The sequence below is a fragment of the Suncus etruscus genome, chromosome 5 (genome assembly GCF_024139225.1).
Source record: "Suncus etruscus isolate mSunEtr1 chromosome 5, mSunEtr1.pri.cur, whole genome shotgun sequence".
NCBI classification, from domain to species: domain Eukaryota; kingdom Metazoa; phylum Chordata; class Mammalia; order Eulipotyphla; family Soricidae; genus Suncus; species Suncus etruscus.
In genome coordinates this window covers 128,530,472-128,549,064 of record NC_064852.1, presented here as the reverse complement: position 1 = coordinate 128,549,064, position 18,593 = coordinate 128,530,472, and the positions used below count along the sequence as shown (strand labels likewise).

The 18,593-nt window shown below is 36.7% G+C and overlaps 1 protein-coding gene across 2 annotated transcripts in view; it reads left to right on the top strand.

Annotated features, from left to right (window-relative positions):
* Positions 1–18,593, top strand: part of GLS (glutaminase) — a 94,540-nt gene that overhangs the window by 31,093 nt on the left and 44,854 nt on the right. For both annotated transcript variants that reach the window (XM_049773201.1, XM_049773202.1), the window contains exons 6-10: positions 2,702–2,865; positions 7,872–7,930; positions 16,530–16,562; positions 16,645–16,703; positions 17,950–18,016. In XM_049773201.1, the coding sequence (XP_049629158.1) occupies positions 2,702–2,865; positions 7,872–7,930; positions 16,530–16,562; positions 16,645–16,703; positions 17,950–18,016 (382 nt within the window). The remainder of the gene's footprint in view (positions 1–2,701; positions 2,866–7,871; positions 7,931–16,529; positions 16,563–16,644; positions 16,704–17,949; positions 18,017–18,593) is intronic.

Genomic DNA, 18,593 nt, shown 5'->3' with positions numbered 1-18,593 from the left:
CCCTTTATAATGGAAATTTATCTTACTCTGTCAACTTTGAGAAGGTAAATATAGATTTTAATCTTCAAAAACTCAATAATTTATACTAAATTGCTGATACTTTTAGTATATTTTACTCAGTTATAGTTTTTTTTTTAAATCTGCTCCAACAAACTTGATGAGCAGACCTGTATACATGGAATTAGTCACTAATGAACTGGTCACCAATAAAGTTTTTGCTGTGCTTAACATTGGATTCTATCACCTGTTCTGTCATTTTTGTTCCTCATGTTCTTTTTCCCTCATGTCCTTAGTAGATGAGCCTCATAATTAAGACAGTATCTACTGTCAGTTATTTGTGTAGTGAGAAATCAATTATAAAATACATGGCATTTTATGAAGGCAATATATAGGGTGTGCCCACATCACAGGCCCAGTACAGTGACCAGCAGCTAAGGATTAGCAGGTAATACTTTTTTTCATTTGTTTTAGGGTTTTTTTGATGGAAATTTTTATTTTTGGAAGAAGTTATAAGCACATAATGCTTCTCCATAGTTTGTCTTATTAAATATTCTGTGTTTCAATGTTTTATTATCTAGAGAATTTTTTTTGGGGGGGGGCACACCCTGTGGTGCTCAGGGGTTACTCCTGGCTGTCTGCTCAGAAATAGCTCCTGGCAGGCACAGGGGACCATATGGGACACCGGGATTCGAACCAACCATCTTTGATAGAGAATTTTTTGAAGCGGCCTCTCAAGCAACAGTGTTAAAAGGTTCTGGGACCACTCCTGGCTATACTTAGTCTAGGTGGCTCATTGTTAGGGCCTGAGAATGATGATATTTGGGCACTATGGTTCTGGGGATATTTGCCAGAATTGAGCTGGGGCCCCTCAAATTCCTATACAACGTTCCCAATCTTTTATCTAGAGAATATGTAAGGTTTATCTTGGAATAAAAATATGTATAATATATAAACATGATTTTAATCATATTTTTTGTATGATTATCAAGTTGAATTTGGAAATTGAATTAGAAATTGTCCATGAATTTGATGAGTAGCTAATTTGGGCTGTGCCTTTTAATATACTCTTAGTGCTGTGCTCAAGAAGCACTCCTAGTGCATCTCCAGGGCAACTCTAGGACGTTTTGCAGTGCTAGGACCAGGGTTAAGTGACCAGGGCTGGCCATTTGCAAGACAAGTGTCTTGGTTCCTTTACTGTCTCTCTAATCTATGCTACTCAGTGGCTTTATTTTGGTGGTGGAGCTCTGATGCTGCATCTATTTCTGCATAGGGATTACTTTTTTGGGTAATTGGAGGATCATATTTTACTTGTGTTTAAACTTGGGACTTCAGCATGAAAGTTTGTTTTCAGCCCCATTCAGCTATCTTCAACTCCCCAAAAGTTGGTATTATTATTTGTATTGATTTAATAATATATTTATGTTGTATAATGAGATGACTATGCTCTGAAGTCTTATCTATTTGCCTAGGGATGATTATTATTAATGTTTGATTTTATCACACACGAGGTTTACCGCAACTGAGGTTTTGGTAGCATTGTTGGGAACATATGGATACTTCAGCAAATAGAACAAGATTTCTCTCCCCACCACCACAACCTGGGTTAGGTTAGGCTCTGCCTTCCATGATGCTGACCTATAGGTTTGATCTCCAACATCAAATTATAGTTTCTGGAGCTCCATCAGGAGTTCTCCCTGGATGCAGAACCTGGATTAAAATTGAGCCAATACCTTCCCCAACCCTCTGCTCCTCAAGCCACTAAGGTTTTTGCCCAGTGTTGAGGAATTTTTTTCATTTGAAATTATTCTTTGTATTGATCCAGTTTGGTAAACTTTTTTTTTTTTTAATCTATTTACTGTTCTTGTTTGTTCATTTTGTTTGTTTGTTTTTTGGGTCACACCCGCCAGCGCTCAGGGGTTACTCCTGGCTCTAGGCTCAGAAATCGCCCCTGGCAGGCACAGGGGACCATATGGGATGCTGGAATTCAAACCGCTGTCCTTCTGCATGAAAGGCAAACACCTTACCTTCATGCTATCTCCCCTGCCTCATTTACTGTTCATTTTTATAAGTTAGTGTCACCTCTTTTGGGTTTTAAAAGAACTACCCCCAACTTTTTTTTTTTTTTTTGGACTAGAATGGTAGGTAGATATAGTTTGCAAGGCGATATATTTATAGACAAAACCATAGAGAATACTGAATGTAAACTGAATTTTAACGCAGTACTGACCACAGTTTAGACCTTGATTTCTGACAAACATTTCACATTAATTATCTAATTTTGAGCATTTCTCTTATCTGACTACCTTCACTTTTTTTTTCTTTTTTTTTTTTTTTTTTTTTTTGGTTTTTGGACCACACCCTGTGACGCTCAGGGGTTACTCCTGGCTATGCGCTCAGAAGTTGCTCCTGGCTTCTTGGGGGACCATATGGGACGCCGGGGGATCGAACCGCGGTCCGTCCTAGGCTAGCGCAGGCAAGGCAGGCACCTTACCTCCAGCGCCACCGCCCAGCCCCCTACCTTCACTTTTTTTTTGAATATTTGTAGTATCTTTTATAAAAATAGATGTAATATAATATTTTAAGTAAATATGCAGTTGAATAATGGGAAAACCTTTTTAAAATTTGCATGTTAAAAATACCAGTTATGCATTTATATTTTTCCTGTTGATATTAATAGTTTGCAAAATCTACTTTTAAATAGGCATTCTATTGGAGATACCAAAGTTCCATTTTGTCTGCAGTCCTGTGTAAAGCCTTTGAAATATGCCATTGCTGTTAATGATCTTGGAACAGAATATGTTCATCGATATGTTGGGAAAGAGCCCAGTGGATTAAGATTCAACAAACTGTTTTTAAATGAAGATGGTAAGAATGACACACAAATTGTTTGGGAAAAGACAGATCTCATTTTCTTGTATAAAATGTTTTTTTTGGGGGGGGGGGGCATACCCGGTGGTGCTCAGGGCTTACTCCTGGCTGTCTGCTCAGAAATAGCTCCTGGCAGGCACGGGGGACCATATGAGACACCGGGATTTGAACCAACCACCTTTGGTCCTAGATCGGCTGCTTGCAAGGCAAACACTGCTGTGCTATCTCTCCGGGCTCTTGTATAAATTTTAATTACTTTTTAATTATCTTTTTTTTTTTTTTTTTGGTTTTTGGGTCACACCGAGTAGTGCTCAGGGGTCACTCATGGCTCTATGCTCAGAAATCCGCTCTGGGTAGTGTCAGGGGTCAGGATTTGAACCACTGTCCTTCTGCATGCAAGGCAAACGCCCTACCTCCATGCTATCTCCGGCCCAAATGACTTTTAATTTTTTTGAGGAAAATTAAAATCATATTTTTATATTTGGTAAGTTTTTGTGACACTCATACAAATGCTTACTTTTCTGCTTAAAATTCTATTAACTATCTAGAATTAGCTCTGGAGAAGATGGTGGCAAAGGAGTAATCACTTTATAATGCACCTACAGGGGAATATATTGTAAAAATCTCAGTGTATAGCATTTTCTTGAAGATAATTCCCTGGGATTTATGCTACTGAGTGGAGTACTATGTATGATGTTTACTTCCTTGGCTGAACTGATGGCTTACTTCTATGTAGTTCACATAAAAATTATAATTTTTTTTTTTTTTTTTTTTGGTTTTTGTTTTGGGCTGTATCCAGCTTTGCTCAGGGGTTCATCCTGGCTCTGCACTCAGAAGTTACTCCTGGTGGGACTTGGGACCATATGGGATGCTGTGGATTTGATTCTGGGTTGGCTGCTTTGCAAGTCAAGCACCATTAAGCTGTACTATCTTTCTGGCTTTAAATTCATTAAAAATATTTTTATGGTGAAGTAATGTGTTAGTTGCAGTAGTGAATTTGCCTTTTCTTTTAGAACATCTAATATTTGAAAAAAAATCTTGAACTAAAAATAATTGGATAAGTAGCAAGTATTGTTACTATTTAATAGGAATTTAAAATAGGAAAGGTGAGGACCAAAGTATTTCTCTCTCCTCCCCTCCCCCCCAAGTATTGCTTTTGATCTGACAAATTTTAAATATGGGCTTTGTTTTTTGGTTGGCTTTGGGACCACACCCAGCTGTGTTCAGGATTTTGCTCCTGGGTCTATACTCAGGGATCATTTTTGTTGGGGCACTCAAGATCTGTGGGGTGCTGGTGATCAAACCAGGTTGGTTGTATGCAAGTCACTACTCCCTAGATACTGTGGATCCAGGCCTCATTTTTTTTTCTAAAATATAACACATAAATTAAAAAAAATTATTCATAATTGAATTTTAAGCTTAATATTCAAACAACAGTTCTACCATCAGTGCCAGTACCCTCTACCAGTGTCCCCAGACGTTTTTCATCTCTGCCTCTACTCCCCAGCCCACCTCTTTGACAAGCAGTTTTTGGGGTTAGAATCTTCTGCTCAGTATTTTGGTTTTCCCACTTTCTGGCAAATCCTGGGAACAAATTGGATAACCTGGATCAGCTGCTTGCAAAACAAGCTGCTTGCTGTTACTATCTTTCTGTGTATATGTCGTCACCTGGGAGTGCTTAATATTGTTCAAAATACTTTCTAAGCATTTCTTGTTTTTACCAATGGGGATAAAGTATAGTGAAATTCAGTTGCTTGTCCAAATACTTCATAAATGGCAGGAAATTTGAATGTTTTTCTGCAGCAGCAGTAACTGTCTTTCTGTACACAAATTTTTGCTTGCTTATGTGATTCTTTTATTTTTAAAAAGTTTTTAACTATTTTTTTCTCTTGATTTTTTTAATATATTAAAAAAAAACCTTCACCAGTGCAACATTCCCATCACCAATATCCCAAGTGTCCCTCCTCCCCAATCCACACCAGCCTGTACTTTAGACAGGCTTTCTACTTCCCTCATTCAGTCACATCTTGTTATGATAGTTCTCAGTGATTGCATTAAACCAGTGGTCCTCAAACTATGGCCTGTGGGCCGCGGGCCACATATTGTATTTGTATCTGTTTTGTTTCTTCATTGCAAAATAAGATATATGCAGTGTGCATAAGAATTCATTCATAAGTTTTGTTTTTACTATAGTCAGACCCTCCAATGGTCTGAGGGACAGTGAACTGGCCCCCTGTTTAAAAAGTTTGAGGACCCCTGTACTAAACAATCCCTGTGGTGAGTTTCATGTCAGGAGCTGGACCCTCCAGTCCTCCTCTATTTTGAATCATTACAGAAATGTTTTTCATTTTCTCAAAACCCATAGATGAGTGAGACCATTTTGTGTTTATCTCTCTCCCTCTGACTTATTTCACTCAGCATAATAGAGTCCATATACATTATGTATGGGAAAATTTCATGACTTCATCTCTTCTTACGGCTGCATAATATTCCATTGTATATATGTACTATAGTTTCTTTAGCCATTCATCTATTGATCTAGGCTGTTTCCAGAGTCTGGCTATTTTAAACAACGCTACAATTAATATAGGTGTGAGGAAGGGATTTTTGTATTGTATTTTTGTGTTCCTAGGATATATTCCTAGGAGTGGTATAGCTGGATCGTAAGGGAGCTCAACCTCCAGCTTTTGGAGAAATCTCCATATCTATTTCCACAAAGGTTGGACTAGATGGCATTCCCATCAGCTGCTTGCAAGGCAAATGCCCCGCTGTGGTATCTCTCCGGGCTTGTGATTGATTTTTTTGATGAGGCATTAGATACTATTTGCCGGCCCCATCCAGACAGCTTCTATGAAGCCAGTATCACCTTGATACCAAAACCAGACAGATATACAGCCAAAAAATAAAATTACAGACCAATATTCCTGATGAAAATAGATGCAAAGATCCTCAACAAAATCCTGGCAAATAGTATCTAATGCCTCATCAAAAAAATCAGTCATAGGGGCCGGGCGGTGGCGCTGGAGGTAAGGTGCCTGCCTTGCCTGCGCTAGCCTAGGACGGACCGCGGTTCGATCCCCCGGCGTCCCATATGGTCCCCCAAGAAGCCAGGAGCAACTTCTGAGCGCATAGCCAGGAGTAACCCCTGAGCCTCACAGGGTGTGGCCCAGAAACAAACAAAAAAAAAATCAATCACAAGCCCGGAGAGATACCACAGCGGGGCATTTGCCTTGCAAGCAGCCAATCCAGGACCAAAGGTGGCTGGTTCAAATACTGGTGTCCCCCATGCCTGCCATGAGCTATTTCTGAGCAGACAGCCAGGAGTAACCCCTGAGCACCACTGGGTGTGGCCCAAAAACAAAACAAAAAAAAAAAAAGAAAATCATTCACTACCATCAAGTAGGTTTCATCCCAGGAAGACAAGGATGGTTTAATATTCATAAATCTATTAACACATTATACAACATCAACAATAAGAAAAATAAAAATCACATGGTCATATCAAGACAGCAGAGAAAGCATTTGATAAGCTCCAATACCCATTTTTTTAAATTTTTTTATTTAAACAACTTTATTATATACATGATTGTGTTTGGGTTTCAGTCATGTAAAGAACACCACCCATCACCAGTGCAACATTCCCATCACCAATGTCCCAAATCTCCCTCCTCCCCACCCAACCCCCACCTGTACTCTAGACAGGCTTTCTATTTCCCTCGTACATTCTCATTATTACGATAGTTCAAAACATAGTTATTTCTCTAACTAACTCATCCCTGTATGAGGTGAGCTGTAACTTTCTTTTTTTTTTTTTTTTTGGGCCACACCCGGTGACGCTCAGGGGTTACTCCTGGCTATGCGCTCAGAAGTCGCTCCTGGCTTGGAGGACCATATGGGATGCCGGGGGATCGAACCGCGATTCGTCCAAGGCTAGCGCAGGCAAGGCAGACACCTTACCTCTAGCGCCACCGCCCGGCCCCAAGCTGTAACTTTCAGCTCTTTTCTCTTTTGTGTCTGAAAGTTATTATTGCAGGAATGTCTTTCATTTTTCTTAAAACCCATAGATGAGTGAGACCATTCTGCGTCTTTCTCTTTCTCTGACTTATTTCACTCAGCATAATAGATTCCATGTACATCCCTGTATAGGAAAATTTCATGACTTCATCTCCTGACAGCTGCATAATATTCCATTGTGTATATGTACCACAGTTTCTTTAGCCATTCATCTGTTGAAGGATATCTTGGCTGTTTCCAGAGTCTTGCTATGGTAAATAGTGCTGCAATGAATATAGGTGTAAGGAAGGGGTTTTTATATTGTATTTTTGTGTTCCTAGGGTATATTCCTAGGAGTGGTATAGCTGGGTCGTATGGGAGCTCAATTTCCAGTTTTTGGAGGAATCTCCATATTGCTTTCCATAAAGGTTGATTCTTGATAAAAATTCTCAGCAAGTTGGGAATGAAAGGAACCTTCCTCAATCTATTCAAGGCCATCTACCACAGCCAATGGCAAATATTATCCTCAATGGAGAAAAACTAAAAGCCTTCCCCCTAAACTCTGGTACAAGACAAGGTTACCCCCTCTCACCACTCCTATTCAACACAGTACTGGAAGTACTTGCTATAGCAATTAGGCAAGAAGAAGATATCAAGGGAATCCAGATAGGAAAGGAAGAAGTCAAGCAGATGACATACTATATATAGAAAACTCTAAAGACTCTAGGAAAAGTTTTTTTTTTTTTTGAGCCACACCCGGTGATGGTCAAGGGGTACTCCTGGCTATGCATTCAGAAATCACTCCTGGCCCCACTCTATGATTCTTATAGCAACTTCTTACTACTTTATTGCTAATTTTGATATGCAGGTAGGTAATTTTAAAATATATTACTTCACCCTACAGTCGTTCATCATGAAGTGATATACATGAAAGACTAAAATATGTTAATGGAACTTTTATGTCACAAAAAGTGAATTAGTATTTCAAATACTCTTATTTTCTGTTACAGATAAACCACATAATCCTATGGTAAATGCTGGAGCAATTGTTGTGACTTCATTAATAAAGGTAAAATGTTGACATTTCCTTTTAACCTAGTATGATTTTAAATAGCTAAGGCATAAACATGGATTTTTGATTACTTTTGAGAAAATGAATAGTTTTTTGGTGTTAAAGTTTAATTTTATAAATGTGAAAGTTTTTGCTCAATTATAGGCATAGAGCTTTTTATTCTTAGTAATCCTTTCCTCCTCTTCCTTTGGACTATTAGATTGAATAAATGTAATCAGAATTAAAAGCTTTTATTTAAACTAGTGTAAGTTCTATGTTGGAGCACGTTCTGGTAGTGTGTGTTCAGTGCATTCACCCTTGAATATGTTAAAGCTCTTCATGCGCTCATGAGCCGTAATCACAGTTTTCATGATGGAACTTGTTTCATGTGCTTTACTTAATAAAGTCATTTTCATTAATCAAGACTTATTTTAGTACTAAGTTAATATGTCTTGTACCTTTTAAGTTACTGGTTTGTCATTATTGGAAGTTTTCAGTACTTGAAAATTAAGTATTTGAAAATTTTTTTGTGGGATACTATTAACATCTTCAAATTCTTATTTATTTCCTTTTATATTGGAAAACATTTCATTTGTATATGTAATGCTTATATCCTTCATCATATCTATGCTTGCTTTTTCTAAGCTTGGAAAACAGAGCAACATGGCATTGTCAGATGCATTATTGAGGGTGAATAACCCAGTAACATAAGGGATATTTGAGTTTAAAATATGTCATTGGCTCAGTTAATAAAATTCATTTTATATTATGCATACACCTACCTTGATACATTTTATATATCCGTGAGAAACAAGTCTGTTCAGTATTTACAGTATCTTATGATGAGTAGTTTGTAGCACTGACTTAATCCTTGTAGCTTGAGGGAGGTAGATATTATAGTTAGTAACTTACTAAATAATTTACTTAAAATATGCTTTTTTGGGGGGGCCACACCCTGCAATGCTTAGGGTTTATTCCTAGGTTTGCACTTATTATTACTCCTGGAGATGCTCAGGTGACCATATGGTCTGTCAGAGATCAGCCTGGGCCAGCCATGCAAGACCAATACTTTAGCCACTGTAATATCACTCCGGCCCCTATTTACTTTTTAATGTAACTAACTTAATAGTTACAGAAAGTTTTGTCTTGTTCATGTACTATCTAGTTTTTTATATATATATATATATATATATATATATATATATATATATATATATATATATATATATATATATATATATATATGTTTTTGGGCCATACTCAGTGGCCCTCAAAGGTTCCTCCTGGCTCTGAGCTCAGAAATTGCTCCTGGCGGACTTAGAGGACCATATGGCATGCTGGGAATTCAACCTGGGTCTGTCCTGGGTCAGCCATGTGCAAGGCAAACACCCTACTGCTGTGCTATCTCCAGCCCCAAGTTTTATATTTTTCTAATAGAAAAACAATTTAAAAATGAAAGAAGAATATTAAAAAGTTATACAAATGGTGCAAGGCATAGTTGAGCCTTCAAGTAGCTTACCTTGTAGTGAACTATGTGCAACTAAAAGGACCATTGTAACGAATACTGTAAAAAGTAGTATTTTATTATTAAATGCTCAGATTTAAACAGGTTACTTAATTTGGAAGGGTGAGAAAAGTTATGATAGTGCAATGCATATTTTAATGTTTAAATAAAATACTAATAGTTCAGAACTTTTTTTGTTTTCCCCAGAAAAATGTTCATATACTATGATTTCATATAAACTTTTCAGAGTACATGGGACTTTTGAAACTGATACTTTAATTTTGATCTAGAGAAAGATTAACTTGGTACACGAATAGTATATTTCAGGAAGGGTATATGTGAATGATTAATAGATACTTTCTTTAATTGCATGAAGTTTAAACATCTTTTGTTTAATGATTAATAGATTTAATGTACCACAGTGATGTACTGCATGTGGAAAATGCATGTGTCACCACACCATCCTCTCATTAGTTTCACTACCATGTTCATTCATGAGTCATAAACTCTACATTGAGTCACAATAATATGGACACTACGAGACGAGACAGTTAAACTTGTTTATGCAACCTGTATATGACTTGATGTCCAACAGTGAAAAAATTTAACTGAGTCTTCTTGCATTTACACAAGTGTTCAGTCGTTCAAAAATTAAATTTACTGGCAAAGTTGGAAATGAGAATTTAGAAAGATGTTTTTTATGTCACTTTATTTGAATTTTTCATTTTGCTTTTAGAAGGGGTTTCACAAGTTTTGTTTTGTTTGATGAAGTTTATTTAAAACTTGGAGGGGTAAGCCTAATATGCCCAGGTTTATTCCAGAACTTCCCCAGAATTTAGTATTTTCACTTTTTTTAAATAAAGGTCTCAGCCCGTATCTATCTGTACATAATATGTTCATGTTTATGATCCCTTAAGATTTATGAATTGATTATTGAAATGAGTTATACTCAATCCAGCCTTCAAATTCAGGCTCATTTAGGATAGGGTAAGGAAGCTGACTGATTCTAGTAAGAATAAGTTTGAGCTGAATCTCATATGATTTTGTTAGTTTAGAATTCAGTTGGCTGGGTTTTGTTTGTTGTTGTTGTTTTTTTTTTTTTGTTGTTTGTTTGTTTTTTGGTTTTTGGGCCACACCCGGTAACGCTCAGGGGTTACTCCTGGCTATGCGCTCAGAAGTCGCTCCTGGCTTGGGGGACCATATGGGACGCCGGGGGATCGAACCGCGGTCCGTCTCCTAGGCTAGCGCAGGTAAAGCAGGCACCTTACCTCCAGCGCCACCGCCCGGCCCCCTGTTGTTGTTTTTTTTTTTTGTTTTGTTTTGTTTTTTGGGCCACACCGGTGACGCTCAGGATTACTCCTAGCTATGCGCACAGAAGTCGCTCCTGGCTTGGGGGACCATATGGGAAGCCGGGGGATTGAACTATGGTCTGTACTAGGCTAGTGCTGGCAAGGTAGACACCTTACCTCTAGCGCCATTGCGCCGGCCCCAGTTGGCTGTTTTTTAATATAGGTGTTTTTGATTTCTCTTTATAATATATTTAATTATAGTATCTTCCCCCCCCCCAAAGGCAGTTGTTTTAATTTTAGTGTACAAAAAATATAATTTGTCTTAAAAGTCAAAAATTTAAATGGGTGTCTTGATCTTTGGTCAATGTTGTATTTATAAGGAACAATGGAGAGATCTCCTCAGTGCTTGTATTTGAGTACCTGAAACATGGACACTGTTTTACTATGGCTCCTAAGAACCCAGAACATGGATGCTATTTACTGTGGCTCCTAATTGGGCATTCTATTTTTACAGCTCTTTTAGGCTTGAGGCTATTTCCCATCCCACAATCAAGGCTTTATTGTGGTATTGTTAAAACATTTGCCTTTTGTTACTCCCCTCCTTGAATACAAAATAGTCTTTAGCAAGACTTTATTTGATAATTTTGTAGTATTGATATTTTTTCCTTGTAGGATTGGTGGTGATCCTCAAAATGGGGGAAGAGGCAGAGCAAAATGTTCAAAAGGATTAGCAGAGTATGGAAAAAAGGATTTGCTCAGAAGGAACCTGTTGAATAAATTCTAAACTACCTAAACTTATAGGAAACCTCCAATAATTAAAATTTTTAACAAAGCTATATAGGTAAATACCTTCATAAAAACAAATGTCATTTTGTACATAAAAATGCACATACAAAATGAGACATTGCTCTTCCTTTCTTAGTTATATCTATTAAATGGAATGGATCCATTTTTGAAATGTGGTTTATTTTATTTGACATTGTGGTTGCTTGATTTTGAAGGACAGAATGAAAGTTCACATGAAAGGAGCAGTTACTTTGGATGAAATGGCAATATCTTTCCTTATATAATTTTTTTTCTTTCCAGTGGCAAAACTTTCACCTAGTTGCAGTTTAAAAGTTAAGGTCTAAAGATAATACAAGGGTTAAGGTAGGAAAATAAGGGCATCACATTAACCAGGTAATTGCCACACCTTAAAGGTAAAAGAGTAAGTTAACTTTGTCTTCTGTATTTAAATCTCTTTATCCGTAGGTAATTTTCACTTTATTATATGAGGAAACTTTTAAAAATTTGAAGTAGCTTTGAATTTTCAGCTTTTTATTTCTAAAAAAAATCAGTTTAACTTTATTGCATGAAAAGACAAATTCAGCTAAAAATATGTATGTAAAGCGCACTTTAGTTATTTTAGCAATGTCTTGTGGAACTATAAGTCAGTTGGTGCCACTGGGGAGCAGTAGATGATGACTTGGACTTGGTAGGATTTATAAAAACAGATCTGTTTAGATCAGTTAATGTATTTGACACTTTAAGGCATTTGCCTTTCACGCAGAAGGATGGTGGTTGGAATCCCGGCATCCCATATGGTCCCCTGTGCCTGCCAGGGGCGATTTCCTGAGCCATGGAGCCAGGAGTAAACCCTGAGCGCTGCCGGGTGTGACCCCCAAAAAAGAACCAAAAAAAAAAAAAAATAAAAATGAAGGACTTGATTTATTGGCAACAGAATTTACTTTTCTGATACTAGAAGGGTAATCAATGAAGATAGCTAGATTTGGGGCATTACTCCCTGTAATAACTATTTTAATCCAAGTATTTAGTGCTAAATTATTTTCCTTGGCACAATTTGAAAAACAACTTTGAGTTATTGTTGCCTCTTCTATGAAGGAGGGTTAGGAAGAGCCTCCTGAGGCCCCTCCTGGTGATAGATTCTAGTTTAGCAATGCTGGGAGGATTACCTGGCTTCCCAGATGGTGTTCAGAGGCCTCAGGGCTGCCCCAGTGGCCTTTAGAGGATTAAGGACTGGGGATTGTGGTACCAGGATTGCTCACCATGCAAAGCATGTTCTAAACCTCAACTCTGGATTATTGCTTCAGCCCCTGACCTCTAATTTTTATTTAGTCGACATACCTCCACTATTTATGAATGAAACCAAAAGATATACTTAAAAAGCAACTGATTTATGCATTCATTTTAAGTGTGTGCCTTTCTACTAAATGTATTCTTAGATGTTCCTGTCAACATTGCTATATTAACTATTATAATGTCAGATACTTGATGAATTTTAGTTTGTCAAAAATGCTATGAAATTTCTCCAGTATTGTTGATACTTTTGATATTCTGTTGATAGCCATTGTCAAAATTTAGTGTCACCTTTATCATGGTTTTGTGTTTTTCACATACGACTAAATTCTTTGTTTTTCAAAAGTTAAGTGGGTGTTTATACAACATTTAGATACCAGTTTTTATATATGCTGATTGTAAAATTAATTTTTAGCCTTCCATTCAAGTTTAGCCTATTCAAGTTTTCTCTCATTTTGCCAAAGAAATGTACTTGTCTCATGCTGTAACTCTTTTACTACTTCTGGTTCCAAAACCCTGCGGACACCATTTTAAAGCACCGGTGTCAGTAGTGGTCCTAAGGATATTGCATGGGAACAAGTCCTCTTGTATATCAGACTGTTTCTAGTTCTTTGGGTTTAACAAAATGGAAAAGAATATCTGATCAAAAAGATCTACAGCAGGAAATACAACCTTTGAGGCTAGATTCTCTGTGACATTTGTATTAATGAGGCCAATATGTGAAGAACTATGACTTTGCTACTACCTTTTACCAGCTGTATTTCCCTAAATGTCTATAAAATTTACAATAAAATTTAAACTCCTGACTCAAACATTAGAAAATACCTACTGACGTTGGCACTTCCCACTTGATTAAAATTTTGTTGTTATTTAGGGGCACATGTGCCAGAGCTCAGGGGTTTCTCCAGAAATCCTTAATTACTAGGGCAACCATCTGGGATGCTGGGGTTCAAACCCAAATCAGCAGCTACAATGCAAGTACCTTACCCATTGTACTATCACTCCAGCCCCTGATTTAAAAATTTAATTGGAAAGAAACAACTACATAGGAGTAATTTTGTTTTTTTTGGGGGGGGGGTTATTGGGTCACACCCAGCAGCGCTCAGGGGTTACTCCTGGCTCTGCGCTCAGAAATTGCTCTTGGCAGGCTTGGGGGACCATATGGGATGCTGGGCATGAACCCAGGTCTGTCCCAGGTTGTCTTCATGCAAGGCAAATGCCCTGCTGTGCTATCGCTCTGGCATCTACATGGTAGTAATTTTTTAAATAAGTTTTTATTATTATTAGGGGAAAAAGTTTTTTTTTTCCTTTAACTTAAGAAAAATTTTAAGTCACAAAATAAAAACAATAATGGCAGCAGCCACCAATTTACATTCTTGGCTTCAGTGTTTCTCTGCCCTTACCTTCTGCCTCCACTACTGGTTAATGATTTTTTTTCTCCTCAGTTTGTGTTTTTTGGGTGGGGGGTAGCATTGGAAGGATTGTGGAACCAAACTTAATTATGCATAGTACCAACTACTGACTCTGTTCTCAGGGATTACTGGTAAGGCAGACAAGGCCTTATCCACTATGCTGTCTCTAGTCTATATATTTTTTTCCCTCTTTAAGGGGAAAGCTTAATATATATGTGGTTTTCTAACAGCGCATTCTAACAAGTGAATTTTATATGCTAGCCTTGCCAAAATTAAAATAGCATAGCATTTTAGAATTATTACTAAGTAAACCCTGTATTCTTAGGCTCATGAAATCTTTCCAGGGGGCAATTATCTTTCATTAACTAAATGCTGTTACCAAGATAGACAACATAATCAAGTCTGGGAAATCAGGATTTAATGTAGTCACTCCTACCTTATTTTACCTATTTACATAATTTTTCCTAGGATATTCAATGTTATGTAATGATAGGCATTCCTAAAGATTTATTTTTCTTTAAAACAGCATAGAAGCAAAAACTTGGACTTAATTTAATTAATCCTATGAAGCTGAACATGTGACTATAATACTAAAATAGTCATCTTAGGGACCAGATTGATAGCACAGCGGGTAGGGTAGTTGGCTTTCAAGTAACTGAACTAGGTTCAAACCCTGACATCCCATATGTTTCCCGTTACCCTACCAGGGATGATTCCTGATCAAGGAGTGTAACCATTGAGTGCCACCAGGTGTGGCCCCCAACCCTCAACTAGTCACCTTATTTTTTTAGACTAAACATGAGAGCCAAATAAGGAAATTTTGTAGAATATAGCTTAAGTCCGAAAATGAAAGATTACTTCATTTTACATTGGTTAATTGTATAATTAGTAATTTTCCATATGACATCCCAATGCAAATGCTGACATCTTTTTTCCAAGAGGTTTTTTGTTTTTTGTTTTTTTGGTGCTTTTTTTAAAGGTTAAAAGGTTTTTGTGGTTTAAATGTTGTTACATATTTTACAGCATTAGGATCTATGGAATATTTTGACAACTGCAACAGTTCAATGAAGTTGGTAATTTCTTCTTTTAATTATTTTTTCATTGAACAGCTTTGGAGTTATATTTCTACATTATAATTTCTGATATATTATAAGGAAATAGAAAGTAAATTTGCCAGTAGATATGTTAGAGGAAATAGTGATTAAAATATGACTACAGCAAAGTCTTTCTTGTGTAGCTCTTTTTATGCCTAATTTTAATGAGATGGTATGCTTTTTCCGGCTACTGACTTTACATCCTTTCTTAGACAGTTGATCTGTAAATCTCAGTATCAGCCACATCCTAATCCACATGTACAGTGGATTATGAACCTGGCTTTATTCGATGTATTAATACTCCAGTACAGCTGTTTTTCCCCATACTAAATTTTAAAATACAATGTTTTAAAAGTTTCAAGGGATAATGTTTTAAAATATTTGTTTTGAAAGCTTGAGCTGTCAGATTATTTTAAACCTGTTTTTAAATATTGAGATGTATTGTTTCTGTTGGGTGCATATCACCAATTAATACGTTTGATTTCAGATCTACAGCTTACTGCTTTGTAAACTTCGCCGAGGTAAAATGAAACCATTTGGCTACTTAAACTGATCTACATTACCTAGGTTTTTTTTCCTCTTGACACTTGCAGTAGCTAACATGTTAGAAATAGAAGTGATGAAACAATACATCTTCCATACTCTGAATTGGCATAATACTAAATACAAATGAAGCTAAACAAGACGTTAGATTTTAGTTCAAGTATTAACAATAGAGATAGTTTCCCTGCAGTAGTAAAATGTATCCAGAATGTATATACTAGAATTATAGCTTAGTTTTAAGCATAACTTATCTTTCTAACTAATACTGGCTTACGGTTATTTTTAAGCTATAGATTGTTCTCCATTGAAAACCATAATTTACATTTACTTAATTTTTTCCCTAAGGGTAAAACTTTATTTTAAGTTTTGTAAAGTATGAAATAACATGTATTCTAGATTATGTATTTCACAAAAGATAAAGGGGTTAGGCTAATTTGTTTGTAATTGTATGTAATGTTGGGTTGGGCAAAGATGCTTAAAATAAAGCATTCCCTTCGTAATTCAGATCCATCTCAGCATACGGATGATACTGAAATGAAGTGTCAAAACATTTATGTAAATACTACTCTAGAAATATTTCTTAGTATTTAAAAGTACTAATGTGCAGCATATTTGATAGCATCTTGAAAAATTTGATTATTATATTCACTTAACTGTGGTGGTCCCTATATTAATACATGTATTTCTCATTTTTTGCAGCAAGGAGTGAATAATGCTGAAAAATTTGACTATGTAAGTATAATATAGAACTCAAATTTTCATGTTTTAACATATGTATATAATTTTTTGATTACTAATACTATAATCTTCATAGGTGATGCAGTTTTTGAATAAGATGGCTGGTAATGAATATGTTGGATTCAGTAATGCCACGTGAGTTTCATTTGTGAGATATTTCGATAGTTGGGTAGCCATATTGAAATAAATGTTTTGTTTTGGGGGGCATACCTGACAGTGCTCATGACTATCTCTGGCTCTGTGCTTAGGAATTAATTCTAGCAGGTTCAAGGGACCATGTGGGATGACAGGAGATTGAAACCAGATTAGCAAGGCAAATGTCCTATTCACTGTACTATCTCTGTGATCTCTTTAAAGTATAGATTATAGTGTATTTTAATGTGATATACATGTACACTGACTTAGTATATTTAAGAATACTATCTTTTCCCAAAAGTTTCTAATGAATGCCTTTATTGCTTCTGTGTGTTCATATTCACCATGTTTTAATAAACTGACAGGTCTTTCTCCTCCTCATCACTATGGCCTTCCTTTTTACCCGGGTCTTTCCTTTCTTTCTTATGCTTCACCTATTGACTTTCAGACCACTAAAGGGTGTATGATTCATTTCATCAGTTATTCTCTCAGTGAATTTTGCTATGAATTGCTTCTGTTGAAATGACCTATTTGGTACTTTTGGAGAATCATATGATAGCAGTTTTTAAGCAACAGTGAAATTTTTTTCTCTCTTTTTTTTTTCTTTTTGGTTTTTGGGCCACACCTGGCATTGCTCAGGGGTTGCTCCTGGCTGTCTGCTCAGAAATAGCTCCTGGCAAGCACGGGGGACCATATGGGAGACCGGGATTCGAACCAACCACCTTTGGTCCTGGATCAGCTGCTTGCAAGGCAAACGCCGCTGTGCTATCTCTCCGGGCCCTGCAGTGAAATATTTTATGTTTCGTTTTGTGTTGTTTTGTTTTGCTTTGATTTGGGGTCACACACGGAGATGCTCAGGGTCTATTCCTGGCTCTGCACTCAGGAATCACTCCTGAAAGACTTGAGGAACCATAATGGATCAAATTCAGGTTGGCTACCTGCTGTGCTACCTCACCAGCCCCAGACAATGGATTTTTTTTTTACGGTGTAATATTTTATGACTTTGAAATTAGTTTCCTTATTTACAAAATAAGAAGACTAGAAAGAACCCAGTGCTTGTCAGTTCCTTTATACGAGAAAATTAAAGCTGAAAGAATGAACATTTCAATGTCTTGTCCAGTCCAGTGACCTGTCAGCAGCTAGCTGGTAACTGGAATCCATAAAAGCAGGCTTTTTGGTATTTGTCTTCTACTGTATTTTATCATAGAAGTATAGAAACTAAATGAAACTGTTTCTTTTCTTTTAGGTTTCAGTCTGAAAGAGAAAGTGGAGATCGGAATTTTGCTATAGGATATTATTTAAAAGAAAAAAAGGTTTTTATATATTGTTTCTATTTCATATTTTTTCATAGAATGAAATTAATGAAAATGCAACTGCTAAGCAACCATTACTATTTAATATGCGGAAGTTTTATTCATTTACTTGTTTATTTTGTTTTTTGAGTCACACCGGCGGCGCTCATTGTTTACTCCTGGCTCTACGCTCAGAAATCGCTCCTGGCAGGCTAGGGGGACCATATGGGATGCTGGGAATTCAACTGGGGTCTGTCCAGGGTTGGCTGCGTGCAAGGCAAATGCCCTACCACTTCTATCGCTCTGGCCCTAATATGCATAAGTTTTAAAAGAAAATTAACTCTTGATTTAGTGCTAAAAGTGTTACTATTAAATCGATTTGTGTGCTTGAGTTTTTAATGGGCTTCCAAATTGTCTTATGAATTACGAATTAGTTTATTGTTCAGCTAAATTAATATTTAGAAATCTACATGCATGATTTTGCTTTATTTTATATTTCATATTTATGCCTTTTATAGATCTATACTGTTTTTAAAAATCAAGTGCTTGGATTCTCTCCCTGCTCAGAGGTTCTTTCTATCTCTACCCTCTTCCCCGC